The sequence below is a fragment of the Puccinia triticina genome, chromosome 12A (genome assembly GCF_026914185.1).
Source record: "Puccinia triticina chromosome 12A, complete sequence".
NCBI lineage: Eukaryota > Fungi > Basidiomycota > Pucciniomycetes > Pucciniales > Pucciniaceae > Puccinia > Puccinia triticina.
Genome location: NC_070569.1, coordinates 4,593,520 through 4,617,567, shown reverse-complemented (window position 1 = coordinate 4,617,567; position 24,048 = coordinate 4,593,520). Strand labels below are relative to the sequence as shown.

The following is a 24,048-nucleotide window of genomic DNA, read 5'->3' as shown; positions in this document are numbered from 1 at the left end:
ACAAGCCACCTACCAGGTAAGCAAGTCGATTGGGATTGTCATAGCTAGGAGAAGTGCAGCTGATTAGAGATTCTCTAATATCACAGCGCATCTTCATCCAACGCCAAATCAGACCGACTCGGTTCCAGCCTCCGTGATAGGATCACCAACCCCGCAAGCGGAGGTAAGTCCATCACTGTAGTGCCCTTAGCTTGAGAGATGCCGAACTTACAGGTCATTCATGCTACTAGCATTTGACAAGTGCAGCTCCGGCACCCTCGAAGCTCGTATCGGCGATACCATTGCAACAGGCTCTTTGAGCTAAAGTAAGAACCGTCTTACTCAGCTCACCGGCAAAAGGGAGTCTAGATACTGACGTAGACTACAGTCTCTACAATAGAATCTTAGGTTCCTAAGCTGCATAGCAGCCAGTTTCCATTTGATTCAAGTACCCGAGCATCTGCTCTTAGGTACATTAATTGTTTCTTCATCAATCCTTATCAAACTACAATTTGTTCTTGTTCTAATCAGAAGAAATATATCTTAGTTGTTCAAAACTTAACAGAATCTAGCAATTTTATACACGTCCAGACCGCAATGTGCTGGAATGTTGTGTTGCGGGATTCTAGAAATCGGACCAAGTATCCTTCTAGCCCGCCTTCTGGCTTATCCCAAACTGGTTGAACGCCGTGTAATCCTCGGCTGAACATCACAAGAAAATACATTGATTAGAGCTGTTTCATTGTTGAACAAAAGAGATAGAAGAAAGTCAATACCTTTTGAAGAAAGGTTACCGATTGCTGCTGCACTGTTTCCTTGAACCTCAAAACTGGCACTATTTGTCAAGGGGATCAAGACCTCTAGTATGCCAAGATCCAACATATTTCCTTTGATTTTATCGCTTATTCCGAGTACAGCAGCGCAAGCAGTTGTCTCAGTTTGGACGCTCAAAGGCACACTCAAGACAAGTTCTTTAATCAGTTCAATAGCACTGGCTTCGACGATCGCAGCTTTGTTCTTTTCTGAGGAGGCCGCCAGATTTCGAAGAGTTGAGATGGCGTGAGATTGGATCTCCTCGTTCTTGTCATACGCTAACAGCTCAATCAACGGATTTAAGAAGTTTGCCTCAATAATTGGTGATTTGTTTTGTGGGGTGATGGATAGATTGCGGACACACAAGGCCGCCGAGGAGGACAAGAGCAAGACTAAAATAGGAATTGAGCCAGCGTTGATGAGTTGCTGACGATTCTCATCCGAATGTGTCATGTTTAACAAGACGCCTGTAGCGTTGCGCTGAACTCGAGTATCTTTTGAACGCGCCAGTCAAGTCAGAGGGACCAGGGCGCCTGATTTTGCAATCTTGGATTTATTGTTGTCTGATGTTGATGGGTGACAAAGAAAATCAATCAACAAAATGCTTCAAAAAGATATCAATGAGGAGATGTGGAGCTTACAGTGAGTGGCCAGGTTGGTTATACAACCAACGGCATTGCATTGGACTTTGACATTAGGACTCAGCAGGGAGGCTGATTAGTATACATACATAAGTACATAGTTACATCTAGCTTTGGCAACCATTGGCCGTCCCACGGCAATGGCATTTTTGGGGGCGTTGTTGATGGTGTTGTTGCCGTGGCGTTGGTGTTGTTGCCGTGGCGTTGGTGTTGTTGCCGTGGCGTTGGTGTTGTGATTCTGCTAGTCCGATTCAATGCCAAAGGCCCGCGTGTGGGACTCGGCTATATAAAGAGGAGCTGGGTTGCCTAGCGTGTTTTTCCCCCAGGCGCAACTGTTTTTGCTGTATTTCCAGCTGGTGGTGCGCCTAACGCCCTCCCGGCTGTTGCAATTGCATAGGCGCAGGGGCTAAAGTACTGGGCCCCATGATGCATTCTGCCTTTGGCGCTGCAGGGGGCCCTTGATTACATGTTGTTTGACCCTCCCAGTGAGTTGGGCGGCAATGTGGACCTGGGTGCAGCGGCTTCGGCTGGTGTTGGGCTAGGTTGCTGGTCAAGATTTTTATCAACTTGGATGTAATTTAGCTTATTATATATTTTTTGTTTATTTTGTCAACTTGTAGATTGATATCCTATCTGTTTTTTATTAAATTGTTTATATTACAGGGGAAACCCTTGAATTTTTTTTCCACAAATCACTGGTTTTAATAAACTTGGATGTATTGTATTTCCTATAAAGCTTGGACCAGAGAAATTTTTCAAATTTTGTTATTCCTGCTTAGTTTGGAGATATGCGTCTAAAGCTTCCAGTTTCTGCCTTGTGACAGAATCCCATTTATGCGGCTGATGCATGACACACTCTCACAGTATCAGCATCATTTTCAAATACTTTGGGTCACTATCTGACAGATGCCGGCCTGAATGTTCCCACCCATCCCCCTGACCCATCCGACCAGCCCTCAATCTGCACATCTGACCAGCCCTTGATCTGCCCATCCAACCATCCCTTGTTCCCCGGACAACATCAACCCAAATCCCTTCATCCCTCCCAATTCCTATATTCCGACAGGCCAACCAATCAATGTCAACAGTGCAGACAGATATGCCCAAATCGCCTGTCCCAGAAATATCGGAAATGGTCCCAGCTCCACACGGACCCAAAATAGTCGGGAATACACCACAAATAGATCCGACTTTGCCAGCGCCGCAATTGGGGAAAGTGAACACGCGTTGTCAACCAATGAAAAATAAAAGCCAAACTCCATCCAAGCCAGTGAGTTTCCCTCCCTCTTGGTTTGATTTGACCCACTACTTTATGTTGATTGTGTCAATATGTTCTTCCTTTAGCGAAATCAAATTGATGTGTCGACAAAATTGAAGCTCTTCATCTCAACCCGAGCCAAGAACAACAAAAAGATATGGGAGCCAGTCCCAGGCAAACAAGGCTTTGTGTCGTGACTATTGTTCCAGGCAAAACTTCCCTTGACCAGTTTCAAGCGCTTGTTGTGGCCGGTTGTGATGAGGTGGTTCCCAATACAGGTAGTATTGTCAAGGACACAATCAAGAAGAAAAAATATGAGCTGAACTGGTTTGCTAGCATCCCCCAAGTCAAGGGATGGCTCAAATCTGACTGGTTCAAGATCGTCAATGCGGACTCTTATCAACTTTGGATTGATATGTTTCTTACCACTACTGTGAAAAACACGGAGGCTTGCTTCACACTCCAAATGACAAATCCGGCAACTGTGCTCAAATGTGCGCTGCAGGCTGACCTCTTGGCCAAACGCGCAACAAGTGGCCAAGAGTAAAAAAGCGCTCAAGCGCAAGGCGGGAGTTGATGACAGTGATGATTCTAATGAAACAGCTGTAGACAACAAGGAAATTGACCCCAAAGACTGGGTCAATGTGAATTTTCAAATGTGCAAGATTCTTGATAGGGATGGCCGCGGGTACCCGTGGCTGGTGCGGGTGCGGTTGTCAGGGCTAGCCAAAAATTCAATACCCGGGTACACGCCTATCTGACCTGTCCTGTCTGTTTGCGTGCAAACGGAGAGGACAGAGGTGTTGGGGCTTTCCTGAACGCAAACGGACAGGACACCGATGTTTTGTCCTGTCCGTTTGCGTGGCACGCGGATGTCTTTCCTGTCTGTTTGCGTGCAAACGGACAGGACGGAGTACTTTTTGGGGCTGTCCTGTCCACCTTTGCACGCAAACGGACAGGAAAGACATCCGCCTGCCACGCAAACTGACAGGACAAAACATTGGTGTCCTGTCTGTTTGCATGCAAACGATGTGGTAAGACCAATCAACCATCAACAAAATCAAATCATAGTATATTTTAATATTAAAGTACAGTACAAACTACATACAAATAACCTCCATATTAAATTTCACTCAGCTGTCACAATTATTTTTCACACCCAGAAAACTGGTAACATTCCTTTACATAAGTATCAGACATGTAACAAATCTCATAGTAACATTCAAGAATCACCTCTAAGAAACAGCTCATAGATGTATTTTCCATATAAGAGTAGATATACAGTAGATACACAGCAGATCTCAGAATATTTTCCACTCTCAGATTATAATCACATCTGATACACTCTTCTGTGAAAAGAAATTCCTACTTAGATAGTAAAATACGAAGCCCTTTTGTATTTCACACAGCTATACACATCACATAGTAGAAGAATCTTTCAGCTACATATTTCTTGTCTCAGAAAAGTTTATTTACTATAAAAGGAGGCCTCTTCTGCCCCTTCCTGTTTTCTTCTTTCCCCATGTTTGCACTTGATAGTAATATTGTAGATTACTAGCATTCATCAAGGGTGTTCAAAGTTGAAATCATAAGATTTTCAATGCATAAAATCATAAAATCATAAAACTTTCAAGTGATGATTTCATATGTACCATTCTAGAAATGTTGCTCTAATTTGAGTGCTTGGGTGCAACATAATTTTTCAGCTTAGAATTTTATGATTTTATGGTTTTATGATTTTATGCAAGTCAACTTTGAACACCCTAATCACTTGATATAAATAGTTGAATTAAAATATTTTGAAATATTAAATAGTTGAACTTTGATATATATAACTTGCCCCCTTGACATAGATAAATTTCATACATATAACAATCCTCTTTACATCACTTACATATAACAATCCTCTTTACATCACCTACATATAACATTCCTCTTCTTCATCCCTTACGTATAACAATCCTCTTTACATCACCTACATATAACATTCCTCTTATTCATCCCTTACATATAACATCACTTATGGTGTTCAAAGTTGGTTTGCATAATTTTATGCATGCATAAATCATAAAATCATAAAAATGTTTTGGTGAGGAAGTTTTGTATTACATAATCAGACAGTCATATCCCCTGCAAAAATGATTTTATGATTTTATGATTTATGCATGCATAAAATTATGCAAACCAACTTTGAACACCATAACTCTTCACATCACCCACATATAACATTCCTCTTCTTCACCCCTTACATATAACAATCCTCTTTACATATATAACATTCCTCTTTACATCCCTTACATATAACATTCCTTGAACTGAACACAGGTAACTAGGGTTCAGAATCAGACAGAATTAAGAATAGTTCTAAAGATTGCGCCACACTATAAATTCTTAGTGTACATTCTCCCAGAAGCTTATTCAAGGAAGGCAGCCCTTCAAGCACCCGTGTAGTCTGTCATTATCCGTGACTTCTACATTTCCCTTCCAAACTCAGATCACGCCTAGCGTAGAAGTTCCACAACGGACAGGACAGGCGCCACCCCTAGGGTCTATGTGAGCCGCAGCTGCGCAACTCTGAACCCGCTTTCCGGCCCTTGGGCCCCCAACCCTGGGTGTTTCAGGTGCCTTTTGAGTGGAAGGTATCCGCTGATACCCGCGCGGGTATCTGCTCACACACAGAGGCATCCGCCAGCGGATGTGGATGCCAGGAATTGGGAAAAATGGCCTCAGATACCCAAACACGAGAGGGTATCCCAATTCAAATCAACCATCTTTGCCAATTGCACCCCAGTACTGGCCACTTGCACCCGGGTACCCGCTCCGTGGGTGCGGGTTTCTGACAACGGTGGGCCAATGTGTTACGTTACAATATTTAGGCCTAAACGTGTAACGCATCGACCATTATTTTTAAGAAAAAGGTGTTAATTTTATCAAAAAAATATCAAATTTTCAATACTTTAAGATAAATTACAATACATTTTTGGCTGTATCTATGAAAAATGGCCGATATTTGCTGTTATTTAGGGTATTTTTGCGTAGTTTTGCACCCGTGGGTGTTATAGTTAACTTATTTTATGCACTCAATAATCTTAATTTTCTGTATTTAGGGTGTTCAAAGTTGACTTGCATAAAATCATAAAACCATAAAATCATAAAATTCTAAGCTGAAAAAAATATGTTGCACCCAAGCACTCAAATTAGAGCAACATTTCTAGAATGGTACATATGAAATCATCATTTGAAAGTTTTATAATTTTATGATTTTATGCATTGAAAATTTTATGATTTCAACTTTGAACACCCTTATTGTAACTTATTTTTCAATACTTTACGATACTTTACGGTTACGGTTAACTGTAATGGCCCACCGTTGTTTCTGATTTTACTGAAATTTTGTCCGGGTACCCGGGTGCGAAGTTCCATCCCTAATTCTTGATAGCTGCACTCTAAAGAAGGATTACAACCCAAACACCCCGGTCTTCATCAACCCTGCTGATCCAAAAAAGTTCATCATTGTCACCATGAATGCATGTCAGGAATGGGTGATTTGTATTGTAAGCAGCTCCCTCACTAATCTGCCGCCCAAATCATAACTAATCATTGGATCATTCATCATTTAGCTTGATCCTGATCTTCCAGGGGTGAACTTGAAGTCCCCTCCTTGATCTCTGCTCCCCTACCGCGATTGAGGTTCTAAGAAGGCCAAGCTGGACGATGAACCACCACAAACTTTGCTATCCAATTTGGCATTGCAACAGTTTATTGCGGATGCCATCGCGGCCAAGGTTGGATCCCATGCTAATGAGGCATCATCATCATCCCGGCTTGCAATATCAGAACCGCCCCCTGCACCTCCGTCGGACAGTAATCCAGCAATGGACCCTCCAGTAATCGAGTATTTACAGTATTTACAACTCCGTGACATACCTGCAGTTCATGCAGCCCTCCTAACCAACAATATCCTGTCCCATAAATACTTTGACAACAGTTCTTCTCTCTCTTGTTCCGAGATCAAAGGTTTTGGCTTGACATTAGGTGTTTTGACTGCTTTGATTTACAATGTCAGTAAGTATGACCAGTATTTAGCTACAAGAAGTGATATATAGCTTAATCAAATAGATATACTATCATTTCTTTTCCCTTTATCTTGACTCTCAGTGTGTTTCTGTGGTTGTGCCCTTTCAATATGTCGACTGCCACGATTGTTATCACCTCTCATACATTTTCTTGACTCTCAGTTGTGTTGCCGTGATTGTGATTGTGTGTATTCTGTTGTCTCCATCTCTGTTTCGTATCCATCAGGCTCCTGAGCCATTCTTTGAAATCAATCTCCAGCGCGTGTTACTCCATCTCACGAGCAAGCCCACATAAAATTAATGAATTGCGTTAAAAAGACTGGGTGAACCGACTGGATGAGCGCCCAGAACTTTTCTCACATGCCTTTTTGATTCCATTGAAAAAAGCATTAAAAGGCGCTCCGGACCCAGAGAGCGTCCCTCTCCTGAGTTCTCTCCTGAGTTACTTACTCGGATTGTGCCGATGAAATGTGAAATGCTTTATTGCACGTTATCCTGGCTTAGTAGGAATCAATGTCATATCATTTGCCATATCCCATATCATTTCCTGGTATAAATAAACAATGAGAACAACAAATAAATCCACAATGAGACCAATAAAGAACATATGTTTTGGTTTTATTGTAATTGCTGTGACTAAAACATAACAGGCATCTGGTTTGGTTCACATAAGGGGAGAAGGCGTCGCCGGGGTTCCATGAGCAAGAGGACCGCGGAAGAGGTGTGCATCGTCCTGTTCCTGCTTGTATTCACGGTCATCGTGCCGCTACACCATCACATAGCGCCCTGGCTATACCAATTGGAAAGCCAAGGCCCAGAAGCTCTGCCTCGCTTGATTTTCGGAAAAAACTCCAGTGATGGATGCCCAAACTTTTCAGTCGGCCGCTTGTGTAATTGTCGCTGCGATCTATCAAGGCAATCCGGAGGTATGTCTCCATACTGTATCATTCAAGCCGCGGGGATGCCGGGGATGCTGGACGAGGGGTTGGCGGGACACTGCGTGGAGCTTGTGGCATGCGTGGAGGGCCTGCTGGAGCGTTGACGACCGTACGTGTTGCAGAACTATTTGTAAGTACCTCGATGGAATTGGCTGAATCCGTGGATGAGAGTTGAAATTCAGGAGCCGGTAGTCGCTTGTACTGAGGTGACCCGTAAGGAGGTTGCAAGCTCCTTGTGCGTGCGTCAGTCCCCGTCATCCTCGTTCTTTCTCCCTCCCCACCCCCATTCACCGGGCCGACGGGGCCGGAAGAGGGGCTATTTGGGCGGTTCAAACGGGCCCTCAACCTCGTCGAGCTGCCCTCCTCGGGGGAGGAGGAGGAGGAAGAGGGGGCGCTGGAGCGGGCGATCGCGGGGTACAGGAACAGCAGAAGACGCAGCGACGACGGGCCGGCGTTTTGTGTGCGCAACGGCTGCGCCAAGCACGGCGTTGTCGGCTGGATGCCGCCCGAGCATGAGCGCCCGGTCCGCCTCATCCAGCCGCGCCGCCCGCCTCCTCTTACCCCCGAACACCCGTCGGACAAGCACCAGCTCGTCGCTGGCTTGCAGGCACTCGCGCTTCCCCCGCCCCGCGAGAATGACGCGCTATTGGCGGATCTCGGTGGCGAGCTACGACATCCCGTCGGATGCGCTCATTTGGTCGCAAGGACGATGTGGGACGTCGATTCGTGGTAGCCTTCTACCGTTCTCTCTGAACGCCCTTTTCTTTCCTGCCTTCCGGAATCTTTGTCTTTTGCTTCTCTTTCTAAGCTCTGCTAAGGGCCGGTCTCAGCCCACAAACACTTTTTCTGACTACACAGCGATGGGGATGGGGCATGCGGCAAGGCTCAAGACACACAAACAGCAGCGCGCACGGCGCCAGTCCTGTTCCGCTGTTGCCTATCACAAGTGAGTAGCACCGTGAAGAGGGCCAGGCCACCCTGTCCAGATTTTGGTGAGCCAGGCCGGTGTTGCCCGGCCGGAAATGAGCGCTGAGCTTCCTGGGCTAACCCAGCCTTCCCGGCAGGTCTGCCCTCAATCAAACACCGCCATCATCTCGCAAGCAACCCTGTGAACTCTTCAGAAGAAAGCAGCGGGTGTAACACGTCCGGTACTCAGGGTGTTGCCCATCACAAATACGGTGCTCGCACCCCGCGAGCACGTGAGAGATTTGGGTTATGCGCAAAATGAGCCAGTCAAACTGCCAACACTGTTTTCAATGGTGCAGAGGTGTTGCCCATCACGAACGAAGGCTAACTGGGCTTAGCTTGTGATTTCAGCTTCGGGTCACCGTCAACCCAGATATCCTTGCACTGTCCAGGGCTGGACCAAGCCACAAACAGTGCATGGTCGTTTTGAACTTCAATCCTCGCCATCATCTCATGGGATTGAACCTCTTGTCCCCAAAAGAAAGAGAAAGCTGCGCTTCTAACAATCAATCGCCAGACGAGATAAATATATTCCTGGAGTAAACCGTGATGGATAGATGTATGGGTTTACTTCGCGCACGGAGGGAAACTCGTTGCGCACGGGAATTTCCGTTGACTCGACGTCACGTGACGTCGGGCCCCCCTCCGTGCGCGCCACCAGCTTCCCTCAAAAAACCATCCGCACACGGGGGTGCCGTGCGGTGACAGGTGGCCGGGCTGAAGCACTCCGGCCATCCGGAGGAAACAAAACCCTCGATGACCGGCACAGACCGGTCATCGAGAGACTACATTCCTCTCAATGACCGGAATAGACCGGTCATCGAGAGGGTATATCACATCTCTCTCGATGACCGGAACAGACCGGTCATCAAGAGGGTATATCACATCTCTCTCGATGACCGGCATTCCGGTCATCGGGAGGCTACATCCCTCTCGATGACCGGTACAGACCGGTCATCGGGAGGCTACATCCCTCTCGATGACCGGTACAGACCGGTCATCGGGAGGCTACATCCCTCTCGATGACCGGTACAGACCGGTCATCGGGAGGCTACATCCCTCTCGATGACCGGCATAGACCGGTCATCGGGAGGCTACATCCCTCTCGCTGACCGGAATAGACCGGTCACCAGGAGGTTACATCCCTCCCGATGACCGGAGTAGACCGGTCATCGAGGGGGATGTGTCCTCTCGATGACCGGTCTATTCCGGTCATCGAGAGGGATGTGACCTCTCGATGACTGGTCTATCCCGGTCATCGAGGGGGATGTGTCCTCTCGATGACCGGTCTATTCCGTTCATCCATCGAGAGGGATGTAGCCTCCCGATGACCGGTCTGTACCGGTCATCGAGAGGGATGTAGCCTCCCGATGACCGGAATGCCGGTCATCGAGAGAGATGTGATATACCCTCTTGATGACCGGTCTATTCCGGTCATCGAGAGAGATGTGATATACCCTCTCGATGACCGGTCTATTCCGGTCATCGAGAGGAATGTAGTCTCTCGATGACCGGTCTGTGCCGGTCATCGAGGGTTTTGTTTCCTCCGGATGGCCGGAGTGCTTCAGCCCGGCCACCTGTCACCGCACGGCACCCCCGTGTGCGGATGGTTTTTTGAGGGAAGCTGGTGGCGCGCACGGAGGGGGGCCCGACGTCACGTGACGTCGAGTCAACGGAAATTCCCGTGCGCAACGAGTTTCCCTCCGTGCGCGAAGTAAACCCGTAGATATACAACTTAGAACATCTGATGAGAAGCTCTGATGAGGAGATAGACAAAACTGAGGCCAAAAGAGCTGGAGTGGATCTTGGTAGCAGGAACTCGACAAGGATCTGAGGACTAAAGTATGGCTACTTCCAGGGGGCTTTCAGAGCTGTGATAGGCATACAACAGACACTTTGATAACGGAAACAGATATGCAAACAAGAGGTGAAGGAGAAGGAGAATATGTCACAGGTGGGAGTTGGCCGATCGAAGGACCTCATATCTGCGATCGCCGTAAGAGCTGGAAAACGCTGGCCAAGTCGAAGAGAGCCTCTGCCGTTTGGGTTCGATAATCTGCAGGTTCACATGAACTATTATCTTCAAATCAGTTCCGAACGCACATTCGACTTGGGATTCCTGTGAGAGGAAACCGGCTCACCAGTTTCGCCGTTTCCACACCTCAACTTCTCTGAGAAAACCCCATCGTTAACACTTGGATTTGCCACAGTCGTCGTCTTTGGGATGTAAGTGTTTCGGGCTGAACTCCTCGGCCTCGTCTTTGCGGTGTAAGACTTTCGGGACCAAACCCTGGGGCTCGACTCCCTCGACAACAGGCACGGCCGAAACAGTAACGATTTGGAAGGCCATCAAGGAGGCTAAGACAAAGACTAACGAGATGTTCATAGCGTACTGTTTTTTTTTTTTCGGGAAGTTACTAGGAGCTGGAGATGGTGGCGTGTGGGTGATGGGTTGTGAGCGGGTGGAGGGGGATTATTGGCATGCTTCACTGGCCTTTTTATATTCTCTGTCAGCCCCCTCCTCGAGACTCAAGGGCATGCTCCTCACAGGTCTTGCGGTCTGGACAATCAAATCCTCCCATATGCCTGCAGGCTGCATGAAGGACCATTGAAGGTGGACCATTGAACACGGTCTGTTCCGATTCCTGCTCCGATTCGGAGATGACTCGGAAAGCTGACGACCTGCCATTCACGAACGGATCCTTTCCCAGCCGGACTCGGTCCCCGCAGGCTCTCACAGATAATGGAGAAGCTGATTGCGAAATCAATATGCAGTTTGATACACTGTTTGTTCAGCATGAGGAAGTGCGCAATCCTGCGCAATCAATCAGCTTTATAAAGGCTCGGAAACTGCACAGTACAGTCCGGCGGTGGGTCAGCTCTCACGTGTCGGTCCCGGGTATCCAATCTCGGTGAGATTGCTAATCATGATGAACTAACCTGCACAGTACAGTCCGGCGGTGGGTCAGCTCTCACGTGTCGGTCCCGGGTATCCAATCTCGGTGAGGAAAAGAGAAAGGATCCCGGGCACGTGAGGGCCGGAACTATACGTGCGCGTCGGTGACAGTTAAGGTTGGTACCTGTCACCGACTAGGTTATGGTCTATGTACATATAAGGGAAGTACATAGATGACAAAGCCTAGTTTTCCGCATAAGTGCATACCATACTCTAACACCCCCTCCCACGCATGCGAAAACTACCCGGTTAATCCCAACTTAATCCCCGCCTCCAGCATCTTCGTCGCGCCGAGCCGTTTTGTGAACACATCCGCCAATTGATCCAATGTACTAGTCCACTGCAGTTTGATGTCATTTGCGCGAATTAGGTCGTTAACAAAATAAAAGGCCCGTTGGAGATACTTTGTTTTTTTCTTTGAGGTGTTATCTGTTGCAATTAAAATAGCTGCTTCATTGTCAACATGGATCGAAGTTTGAGGATATTGTTGAAGATCTTCCAGGATATTCATCATATGGGCCAGTTGCTGGGATCCTTCTGAGAGGGCCACATATTCTGCCGCGCATGTCGATAGCGCCACCACCGTTTGCCGCCGAGAACCCCAGGCAATGACATCACCAAAATATGTCATCGCATATCCCGTCGTTGACCTTTCGTGCTCTCCCCCCCAATTCGCATCCGTCCAAAGTGTCAGACCGTCCCCCTTTCCACGATACGCCAGCCGCTTCCCCACAGTTTTCCTCACGTAGCCGATCAAACAGTCCAAGGATTTCCAGTGCGCTTCATTCGGGTTCGAGCAAAAACGGGCTAAGAGATTCACCGGATATGAAATGTCCGGGCGCGTACCGCTCGACAAATACATCAAAGAACCAATTACTGATCGGTATTCCGTCGCGTCAATAGGGTCGTCAGTCGAGATTTCCAGAGTTTCATCAGTAAGGGGACTTGTTTTCAGGTAGGTGGTCCGCTTATATTTCTCTACAATCTTTGTAGCCATTTGTGACTGGTCCAGAAGCACTTCTCCTGACTTTTGCTCAATGTTGATCCCGACCAGGCGTTCCACTTTCGCCGACCATTTGATTTCCAGTTCTTTCGTCATCCCATCTCGCAGCTGATCCAGGAGCAGTTGACTCGACGCCATGGCAAAACCGTCATCGACGTGGAGCCAGATAATCACAAAACCGGAATCTTTTCGGAAGAGGTAAAGTGAGGGTTCGATTTCACTTGCTTCAAAACCCAACTTCTCGACAGTGTGCTTGAAAAACTTCCACCAGCACCTCGCAGCCTGCTTGGTTCCATAAATGGCTTTTTTTTTAATTTCATGACTCTTCCTTTCAGGTGCGGCATGATTTCGACCGGCGGCTGGACGTAAACATCCTCTTCGATAGGGCTGTACAGATAGGCGGAGCTAACGTCGAAAGTGGCCGTAGGTAAGCGGAATTTGTTCGCCATGGAAATCAAAAGGCGCAATGTGTTCAGTGACGCTGTTGGCGCATAAGTTTCATTGCAATCGACCCCCATTTGCTGATTAAATCCTTTCGCCACGTAACGAGCGCGAAATTTTTCAATCAACCCATCCGGCCGTCTTTTCAGCGAGAAAACCCAGCGTGCACCCAACACTTTCATCCCCTTGAAAGGATCAACAGCTTCCCATACGTCCAGCTCCTCGAACTTGTCCATCTCGTACCGCGCCGCCGCCTTCCACGATTCCGCATCCAGTCCCGCTAGCGCCATCTTGATGGTTTTCGGTAAGTCAATTTCTGGTCCAATTTCCAGGTTCCGCAACTGTTCCGCCTCTTCCGCAGCAATTACGTCAGTCTTTTCATCACCAAGTCTTAACATGATCTGGTTAAGGACAAAATCTAGGTCAGATTTCTTAACCTGTTTCTTTACCGGCAGATTCTGGAAATCAGGGAAGATAGCTGCAGTGGAGTGGATAGCGCGACGTTCCCTCGGCGAGAAGAACAGCCAACCGGCCCCGGCATCCGGATAACCAATCAGCACTGCTTCTTGGGCTCGCTCATCGAGCTTTTTCCTCCTCTCGTTCGGGATGTGTATCAACGCTTTCGCTCCGAAAGGGTAGAGTACATCAGGGTTTGCCTTGATACCATAGAACAGTTCGATCGGGGATTTTCCAGATGACCTAGAGTTCGGCAATTGGTTATGAATATGTCCTGCCGTCGACCAGGCATAGCTCCAAAAACGTCAAGGGAGACCGCTCTCATGAAGCATCGTCCGCGCCATATCGCCAATGGTCCGGTTCAATCGCTCAGCTTCGCCGTTTTGTTGCGGTGTATAGGGGGCACTCGGAGCAGTCTTCACACCAATCGGCTCTAGACGCTTTCGAAGGCTTTGGACATATTCAGGAGCGTTATCACATCGAACGTGACTCGGATATCGTCCAAAATAATTCTTGATGTGCGCCAACCAGGACATAATCTTTTCCGGTACGTCCGACTTCCGCTCAATCGACCCAATGAAGGAAAACGTGCTGGCATGATCTCTAAGCGTGATGCTATACCTCATGCCATGAAGATCCGTTTCAAACGGCCCCGCTACATCAGATACCATGAGGTCCAGAGGTTTTTCCCGACATATTTGAGATTCAACGCCCATCGATTTTTTGTTTGTGCTTTTCGACTTCGCACAGCGGTCACAAAAAAACGCTGACCATTTTATTTTCACCTCAGGGTAGTTGGACTTCAGGTATTGTTTGACGACGTCATCAGATGCATGACCCAGGCGGATGTGCCAGATGTACGGATTGAAAGAAGGTAATTGCGTGATTTTATTGATCTTAACAGAATTCGGAACAGTTTCTAAAGACCAGCAATAATTGTGGAACAGAGTGGGGTATCAATTATTACAGGGGTCTAATAATGTTGCTTCTGTGCCCTTGTACTCTAGCTTCCAGCCCGACGCAATTAATCTCCCCCTCGACAAAATGATACCATCTACTCCGGGGACGAAATATACATCCTCAATTGTGATCTTGCCCGCTGGTGTCGGAATCGTTACCCTGCCGACGTCGGATACAGTCACGTTGCAGTCGGTCACAGCAAGATAGAATGTACGAGGAGTCGTCAGCTTGCGAGTCGGTTCGAACAAGCTGGATCTTCCACTCACATGAGCAGAAGCTCCTGAGTCCAGGAGGACGCCTTCGGTCAAGTTCGGGAAAGCTACCTTGCGGACGTGATGCTCTGACTGGCGAGGAGGTATGTACTTCGATCCTTTCGACTCGAAATCCGCAGGTGGCGGTTTGATTTGTTTCATCGCCACTGCTCGCCAGAATTCGGAGCAGTCGGCGAACCAATGGCCATCTTCACTGCAGTAAGCGCATTCCGTTCCCCAGCGTCGCTCTTCTTCCGGAGTCTGACCCTTTCCTTTGTAGTACTCGGCTCGCTCGACCGAAAAACGAGGGTGATTGAGCTTGGCCAACTTGTCCATTGAGTTACGGCGTTGGGGGGTCACGTACTTCTCCTTCGATCGCTGGTTGAAAGCTTGGATACGATTGATTTCCATTGGTATGGGATCGGACTGTTTCTTGATGACCTTCCCAGACGCTGATTGAATGACGGTTGCGACATCGGCAAATGACGGTGATTTCTTCTCATTCAGGTTTTGATCAACAGTGAATTCGAATTTCGTCAGTTCGGTCCCGGCGGCAGGCTTGTATGTCATCTGCAGCAGGATACCGACGAGCTCATCGACGGTGACTTTCGATTGTTCCAGTTCAGTATTGACTTTCGCCCAAGCTGAGACTGTGACTTCATTCGCCAAACCCCGGTCATTTGCTAGTTCCAACAGGGTTGTCAATAGGTCGATTTTATGTTGGCGATCCGACCTCTCACATTTCAATTTCAAGGCTTCGAAGATCGCCTTTGCGGTTTTGTGTCCCGCCGCCTTGATGATACCGAGCAAAGATTTCTCGATAGTGTTGCGCATCAAGCTCGAAATTGCGTGGTTGTACTCGGTGGCCAGGTCGGTGAAATTGTTAGATTTCTTTATCATCAACTCAGTTAACGAGAACGCATACTGAAGAGTCCCATCAATTGATTCCTCCCATTGCGCCCAGTTCGCCGAGTTGAACGAGAGGACAACGTGATCGGGGTTCACCTCCTTGTGAAGTTTCAGAGGCGATTTTAGGAAGCTCGCAAGTATAGCTCCCTGGCGATGCTCCTGAGCTCGAACGGCGGCCGCAACGGCATCTTCTTCTTGGGGTTGGGATGCTTTGAGGCGGTTTAGCTCCGCAGTCATATCTGCCATTTGGCGTTGCAGATCGGCAAGCACGTCATTCTGATTTGCTGCCATGGCGGTCGGTGTAAAGCTTTCCAGGCGAGTTATCCTTTGAAAAACCTAATTTTTTTTTTATTTTATTCCTGATATTTTTCCTGAAGTTGAACCTGATATTTTTCTCCAACCTCCCGAAGATTGAAAAACTTTTCCTTAGACGACGTGAACCTTAGATGAGCCGGCTTTTAACCTATAAAGGCTCGGAAACTGCACAGTACAGTCCGGCGGTGGGTCAGCTCTCACGTGTCGGTCCCGGGTATCCAATCTTGGTGAGATTGCTAATCATGATGAACTAACCTGCACAGTACAGTCCGGCGGTGGGTCAGCTCTCACGTGTCGGTCCCGGGTATCCAATCTCGGTGAGGAAAAGAGAAAGGATCCCGGGCACGTGAGGGCCGGAACTATACGTGCGCGTCGGTGACAGTTAAGGTTGGTACCTGTCACCGACTAGGTTATGGTCTATGTACATATAAGGGAAGTACATAGATGACAAAGCCTAGTTTTCCGCATAAGTGCATACCATACTCTAACAAGCTTGATGACTTTTTGTTCACTCTGTTCAAGAAGCTTATCGGCATCGGCCAGGCGCTCCCACATCCTGTCGCCTCGCACCTCATCCTGAGTCCTGACACACCCATATCAAGTCAAGCAATTTATTATGTAAATACGTATGACAGTATAGCAATTTTGCGTGCAGGAGTGATTTGGCCCAACAGTTGGAGTGAGAAAACAGGAATCTCATATCAAACAAAAAAGAGGTATGTATGTACAAGGGAGCGAGCTTAACCAGGCCCTTTGAATGGAAAGTCAACACGCGTCCCCTCGCGTCCCCGCATCTACGAGCAGCGTCACTCGCTGCTGCGGAGCACCGAAGCCTGATTCCGAACTTATGTATTGTGTTTGGAATAAGAGCATTCGCATCGGTGGTGGTGTAACTTGAGGAGTAGCGGATTAGCTTAGAGCAACTCCACCGCGGGTGCTATCTGACATTTACCTCCGAGGATGACAAATTCGAGGGCCACTTGGGTTGCTATCCGGGGTTTAGGAGCCTCGGGAGCTCACTCGGGAGCTAGGTGGTGCCAAACATAGCAACACCTGAGCTCGCGAATAGCTCCTGTGACATCTCAACTTCTGTTGACATCTCACCTCCCCACACACACACACACCCCCGAACCCCCACCCACTATACGGCAGTTGCATGAATTAAAGTTTTGGTTGGCAACTTGACGTGAGGGGCCAAGTATTGGTCAGCTACCAGCCCCCGTGTCAGCCGTCAAATTGACAGCCAAATAGCCAGCCAACCCGCCGGCACTTGAGTTCCGGCAAGTCAATGTTAACTTGCCTGTGTCATTTTGCCGACAATCAACATTGACCAACTATCTGCCGCCGTTGAGGGCACGCAAAATTCTAAGTCCCCCATCCCCTCCTTAGAGCATCTCTAACGGAACCGCGACTGGGCGTTTGGGGGCGGACTTTGGCCGCCCGGGTTCCTGTTTTGCGCGCTAACGGACCCGCGGAACGACCCTGGGAACATCGCCGGGGGCAGTCCAACCCGCGATCACCTGCTGACTTCTGTGGGTCGCCTCCCGGCCGCAATCAATCAGAATCCGCTCGACTTCATACACCGCAAAGATGGACGACACGGTATCAACTGCTACTCGCAGCTCTCCAAGAAAGAAAAAAAAAACACAAAGGCCGCCAAATCCACCCCCAAGCACAAACCCAATGACGTGGATACCCCAACACCAGCAGAAAACCCCCTCATCAACAATGAAAACACACCAAAGACCAACAACAAAGCAGCACCCAAGAAGGGCTTTCCTCGCTGGTCGGTTGAGGAAGACAAAAAGCTCTGCATTTCTTGCTTGAACACGAGTCGAGACACAATTGTTGGGAGAGGGCAGAAGGCCACGACTTTTTGGGAGCGAATCCACGAGCATCTTGCCGAACTCATGAAGGAATACAACAAGTCCCAAAAACACGTCAAAAACTTTAAAGACCTTCCAGTGCGTCCTGTCGGTGCCGTCGAATGTTGCTGCCCTGGGCTCTGATTCTCAAAAATGTCAACCAATTTTCTGGCTGCTATTCAACTACCAAGCGTTGTTTGAAAAGCGGAAAGACTCGCGAAGACCTTGTATGTACATCTTAGTGCTGCCAGCTTTCTTGCTTGGAGTGCCGCAATGATCTAAAATTATTTTTTGTTGTTCTATGTAGCTCAGGGTTCAAAAGCCGCTAAACAAAAACGGCCTGAGGACTCGGGAAGATGATGACCATGCAACGAGAGCTGGTTACCATTGCGCGCGACCGCCTTAACTCACTGAAGTCTGCGACCCAAATGGCTTTTTGAAGAGACCATCATGGCTAAGGATCTCAATTCAATAACGGACAAGACGAGGCGAGCTTATTACGCAAAGGAGCAAAAAGTGATCATGGATCGCGAACTAAAAGAAGAAAAAGAGAAAAAGGCAAAAGAAGAAAAGGGGAAAAAGGAGAAGGAAGAAAACAAGAAAAAAGAGAGGGAAGAAAAGGAGAAAAGAGAGAGAGAAGAAGCTGAAATGGAGGAGGAGTCCGAGGAAGAAGACGAGGACAGCGAAGACACAGAACAAGAATCTGCTTGTTTCTCTTTGTACTTCACCTTTGTTGTTTTTTTTAAATTCATATGTCAATTGCAATGTGATCAAGAGAAAGAAAACAAAAGAAATAAATATTAGAGAAACTTGGGCCGGTTTTTTTTTAAATCATAAGTCAATTGCGACAAGATCAAGAGAAATAAAACAAAAGAGCTAAATAATAGAGAAACTAATGTTGAGAATAACAAATGAGCTAAATGGGACTGAGGGAGCTATCTTCATCGGAGCCATGTTTGTTCCACAAATGATCAATGAGATTGTTCTGAAGGGTATTATGTGCTTTGTGGTCTCTAATAGCCTGGTATCGTAGCATAAACTGTTCATCTTCATTGTCCATCCATTCGAGGACATTTTAATATTTTGCATGGTGTTGAGTGATGGTGATTTGATTTCCAGAGGCGGGTGCGGAGTAGTTGGATAGCGGCTTTGAAGTGCCAGTCCATAATTGGACCTGAGCCGCGACTGCTGTTACATGTGGTTGCAGGCCGGGTAACTCAGGCCAACTGCCCTCCGGACCGTTGGAGATGCTCTTACCTGGACTCACCACCGCTCCCCACTCTCACCATCTCCCCTCACCCCCACCACCGGTCCTCACCCCCATCACCGCTCCTCACCCCCACCACCACTCCTCACCCCCAACACCAGGGATGCACCTGTGTCCCGTCTCTATGCCAAAGGAACATAGAGGTTTCGGGGATTCGGGCGTAAGCCCGCGTAAGCCTACCTGAACACCAAAAAAGGCGGGTGGGCGGTTTTTGTGAGAAAAGGAGAGCGTCTCTGAGTGACCGGCTCGGGGCGATGATGGGAAGAAGAGCGCTGAGGGATCTGGCGCTCCTAGCACCGAGGGATCATACTTATATGCCCCTCGTGGCCGGAGCTCGTTAATGTGCATGACTCGGCACTCCCTCAGCGCTTGGCCCCCATCAGGTACGCCCAGGCCTTGTCCGCTCATGTTGCCTCCATGGACAGGGGGGAACTTTTTGTTCCTCACTCGCTCCCCTGCAATCCACTGCGGCTGCCGCTCTCTGCCTGGTACCTGCTGCGGCTCGCCGGCGGCGCCGTAGACCCGTAGCAAGTGCGGGAGGAAAGGCAGAAAGGGCTCATAGACCCTTAACGACCTTGACCAGGAGAAAGGGATGCACCTGTGTCCCGTCTCTATGCCAAAGGAACATAGAGGTTTCGGGGATTTGGGTGTAAGCCCATGAATCAGGTTTTTTAGGGAGCCTGAGCGACGTGCGAAAACCCAAACCTCAATGAAAAACAGGCAAGACAAGACTAATGGGAAACAAGTGACCCTCTAACAAAAGGCCTGGTCTATCTTCCCGCAGCTACACAATCGTAATTGAGGCGGAACCAAGAACAGGGCGACACAGAAAGCAGATTTACACAAAACCAATTCAAAACACCCCCCGGGCGTTTAAACAACCGCCTGCTGATGCAAGAAAAATCAATAAAGCAGGCAAAAACCTGGCACCGAGGAGGCCGTACTCTCCTGACCCAATGGGGCTGTTGCAACAATAGTGAGGCACAAACCAAAATACAGCAGGGGGTCGACTTCACGCGTGGAAAAGGAATGCGGAGAGGTCTTCTGGGACGCAGAACCAGACTCTATCCACGGGCAGATGAGGCCCGCGGATGCCTCTTGATAGGTTGTCTGCGACGTTTTCCTTTGAGATGACCCTCTTGGGAGTAACGTCCAGCTGGGCGGCAATCAGTAGCCTCTGGATATGTTTCCACTCCTCATTGACGTGCACGTCGCGGGACTTGCGCGATACTAGTACGCTCCCCGTGGTAGTATTGTATGTCCAGACTACGAAGTTGGAGCCCTTCCAAACCCACTCTAATTCCTGCAGCATGAGGATGCCGACTTGGATCGCCACTGTCTCGAGCCAGGCGATGTTGCGGAAAGGTTTTTCGGAGCCTTCCCACCCCTCCTTGAGACACAGTTGAGACCATCTGGTCCCAATGAGGACGCCAATGCCAAAACCAGTGGAGGCGTCCCCCACCCACAAAATCTCTTGCTCGTTGGGGGTGGGGACTAGGCGGGTGCACTCGTAGCCTCAAAGCGTTGCTAGCCAGAAGTCAAGGTCGGCCCTGACGTCTTTAGGGAGTTCTTGTACCAACCAGAGATATCCCCAGAAAAAGCGGCTCGTCTGAGGTGGTACTTGGATGGTGACCCCCACATTGTTCTGGATGACAGCTTGCGCCCATTCCTTGAGATCCGTGTTCTTAACTCACATTACTTGCCAATGATTCAACGGGTTGACTATATTTAACTCATGAAGACCAACCACCGACGCAGAGCTTCGTATTTGGGAAATAACCACACTCAGGCGAGTACTGCCAATGTCCTCAAATGACTCGCTTGCCACGGGTATCTGAAATCAATTTATTATATTAATTGGTCTTACACCTCCCTGGAGTTTTGATGGATAAGTTGTTAAACTTACATCATCTTGTGCAGCAGCAAGACTTGGGTTATCCATGATGAGCTCAATCTGCGCCCCACGAGGGTAATTATTGTAGACGGCATCCAAGAACTTGAGCCAGTCTGCTGCCCCCCTGACTTGGGCCTTAACTACTTGGTCCTTGTGGTTGGTAATCAACACTACCCACTTGATCTGGTGTTGATTTTGAAGGTTGAGTGCGAGTTGATAGACATCATTGGCTGGGTTACCTGACTTCAAGTGAGACATAAACTTCTCCTGAAATAGTGGCCACGTCATCAAAACAATGTCAATGACTAACGGTTTGAGAGCAGCTGCTGGAATCATCTTCTTCCATTGGGTGGTGTGCGGCAGGAGTATGCGCGTCGGACTGATCATGCTGGTCATATTAGACACCTTGATGTATAAAATATAGTCAACATTGAGAGGGGCTGGACGTGGTGACTTGAATAAAGTTTGCAACTCGTCATAAGGGTTCATTTTGGATGGATAGACAGGAGGACAATGGATGTAATAGAAGATGATGATGAGTGAGTTGCTTTCACTGACAGTTGCGGGCTTTTTATGGTCCAAATTTGGACATAGAACTTACACCAATGGCTATGAGGCTTACCAACCGATCTCACAGTCCCTTCCCAAATGATCTCATGGTCCCTTGACGACCACCCGACCAACCAATATCATGTGAAACAGTAGGAGCTGACCAATCAGGTAGATCAGTCATTTTGTACACTTGTTAATCAATGCATTCATTACATCGCATGAACCTTGCGCATAAATTAACATAAAAAAAGGAAACATACAATATCAGACTGGAAGGATCATCAACATGTGAGTGAGGACCAGAATAACCAATACAATAAAATAAAACCAGACCAAACTGATGGAAGGGACTAGCGGGGATTGAACTTCATACAAGGAAAAGTATAACCACAATGTTGATAGAGCTTACTGCAGAAATTTCCGGTCATGACCTGCGCCCAAGCCTAGGGCTGGACCCCGGGTGATACCCGAGAGCCTCCAGCCCTGCCGTGGTAATACCCAAGGAGTAAAACCAGAGGTTTTGCTCCCGTGGAAATACCCGCGGTTACCGGGTCGGGTACACGGGTATGCGTGGGTATTTTACCCGGAGGGTACCCGCGGATATTCCCGGCGGATACAGGGTATATCCGCGGGTACCCGGTCTCTCCAGCCCATTTCTGGGACGTGTACAGTGCCCGGAAGAAAGTTTTCATTAAATTTCTTTTGACAAGAACACATACAAACCATGCCTGTTAATTTCTGATTTATTAGGAGGATGGACAGAAAGGTTCCAAAAGAATGAATATAAGTAATGTTTTTGGAAAAAATAAGTGCATACTAGCTGAAAATATTTTTTTCATTAAATGATAATTTTGGAAAATCTTTAATACTATTCCAAAAAAATTGTGAATAATCAGAATCAATAGACTGACATGTGACGTGAATGATAATAAATGAAAAAAATGAATCCCAAAATCCATCCTAAATTTTTGTGGGCAGGGAAAGTACCTCAAAAATTGCAAATTTGCACTGCAGGTAACAAAAAAACAGTGTCTGAGGTGTTTTCACTGCCAACTAAAATTTAGGATGGATTTTGGGATTCATTTTTTTCATTTATTATCATTCACGTCACATGTCAGTCTATTGATTCTGATTATTCACAATTTTTTTGGAATAGTATTAAAGATTTTCCAAAATTATCATTTAATGAAAAAAATATTTTCAGCTAGTATGCACTTATTTTTTCCAAAAACATTACTTATATTCATTCTTTTGGAACCTTTCTGTTCATCCTCCTAATAAATCAGAAATTAGCAGGCATGGTTTGTATGTGTTCTTGTCAAAAGAAATTTAATGAAAACTTTCTTCCGGGCACTGTACATACAAGTTCAACGTGGCAGATTCCCTTTGACCACTCACCAATAGGCATCCACATGGATCCGGCGACCGAATCAGCCCCCGCAAAACTAGAGCCTTCCCAATCAGCCCGCAAGTCATGGGTTTGGAAATATTTTGTTGACTCACCAGAGAACAACAAGCTCCATTGTACTGTTGTTTTAAAGAAAACTGGACAAGCCTGTAACACTCCAATTACTCAAGACAAAACTGGAAGCACAAAGTCAATGATGGAGCATCTACTCCGTAAACACCAGCTCATGGACCCGGCCAAGATCAAAGCTGGATCCAAGGATATAGTCTCTATGTTCAAGCGCCAGAAGACTGAGCAGGGAAATAAGGTATTGTTATTTTGACCTCAGAATTTTTGTTATATTTTTTTCAATCAGCAAATAAGAAATTAATGATTTTAATTGCTATTGTAAGTTCATCTCGGACGGGCGTCTCACGTCGAACTCGTTGAAGAAAGCTATTGCCTATATGATTGCCGATGCCGATCTACCATTCTCCTTTGTTGAGCGCGAATCATTCCGGAATGTCCTAGAGCTGTTGAACCCATCTGTCCAAACCGGCCAGATGCTCTTTGGGAGGAAGAATATGGCTCTGGAGGTACATCATCTCTACGGTGCACACTCTCAATACTTGAAAATGTTCTTCAAAAATTTCAAGCATGTTGCATTTACACTTGACGCTTGGACGTCTCCAAACAAAATGGCGTTCATGGCCGTTACTGCCCACGCAATTAACTCCAAATGGGAGCTTGTAGATGTTGCAGTTGCAATGCCTGTTATTCATGGTTAGTCAAAAAAAACTCTACACCCAATGTGAAAGATTGTTGTTCTGACGTCAAATTTATTTGCAGGGGCTCATACTGGAGTTAAATTTGCCAAAACCTTTATTGAAATCCTTGAACAATATGAGCTGGTTGAAGCAATAGTGAGTATCACAGCCGACAACGCATCCAACAACTCGACCTTGGCGACAAAACTTGAACACGCTTTGGGTGGCCACTTTGAAGCTTCTGAACATCTCTTGGGCTGCATGGCTCACGTCATCAATCTCGCCGCCAAGGATGGTACACGGGCCTTTGACTTGTCTACAAACAACAACCACGGTGAACAAGAGATTACGCTT

The 24,048-nt window shown here is 47.4% G+C and overlaps 4 protein-coding genes across 4 annotated transcripts; 2 read left to right on the top strand and 2 right to left on the bottom strand.

Annotated features, from left to right (window-relative positions):
- Nucleotides 1–628: 628 nt before the first annotated feature.
- PtA15_12A441 (uncharacterized protein) lies at nt 629–1,245 on the bottom strand (the record flags this gene model as incomplete). Its single annotated transcript, XM_053162051.1, has 2 exons — nt 629–681; nt 756–1,245. 2 exons carry the CDS (start codon nt 1,243–1,245, stop codon nt 629–631), a joined length of 543 nt encoding a protein of 180 aa, XP_053026007.1.
- A 6,536-nt stretch (nt 1,246–7,781) lies between these two features.
- Nucleotides 7,782–8,438, top strand: PtA15_12A440 (uncharacterized protein; the record flags this gene model as incomplete). Its single annotated transcript, XM_053162050.1, has 3 exons — nt 7,782–7,814; nt 7,888–8,054; nt 8,126–8,438. The coding sequence occupies 3 exons, from the start codon at nt 7,782–7,784 to the stop codon at nt 8,436–8,438; spliced, it is 513 nt and encodes a 170-aa protein (XP_053026006.1).
- Nucleotides 8,439–10,650: 2,212 nt separating this feature from the next.
- Nucleotides 10,651–11,057, bottom strand: PtA15_12A439 (uncharacterized protein; the record flags this gene model as incomplete). The annotated part of the gene is made up of 3 exons (XM_053162048.1): nt 10,651–10,744; nt 10,813–10,842; nt 10,918–11,057. The coding sequence occupies 3 exons, from the start codon at nt 11,055–11,057 to the stop codon at nt 10,651–10,653; spliced, it is 264 nt and encodes an 87-aa protein (XP_053026005.1).
- A 12,162-nt stretch (nt 11,058–23,219) lies between these two features.
- Nucleotides 23,220–23,715, top strand: PtA15_12A438 (uncharacterized protein; the record flags this gene model as incomplete). Its single annotated transcript, XM_053162047.1, has 2 exons — nt 23,220–23,255; nt 23,341–23,715. 2 exons carry the CDS (start codon nt 23,220–23,222, stop codon nt 23,713–23,715), a joined length of 411 nt encoding a protein of 136 aa, XP_053026004.1.
- Nucleotides 23,716–24,048: the final 333 nt, after the last annotated feature.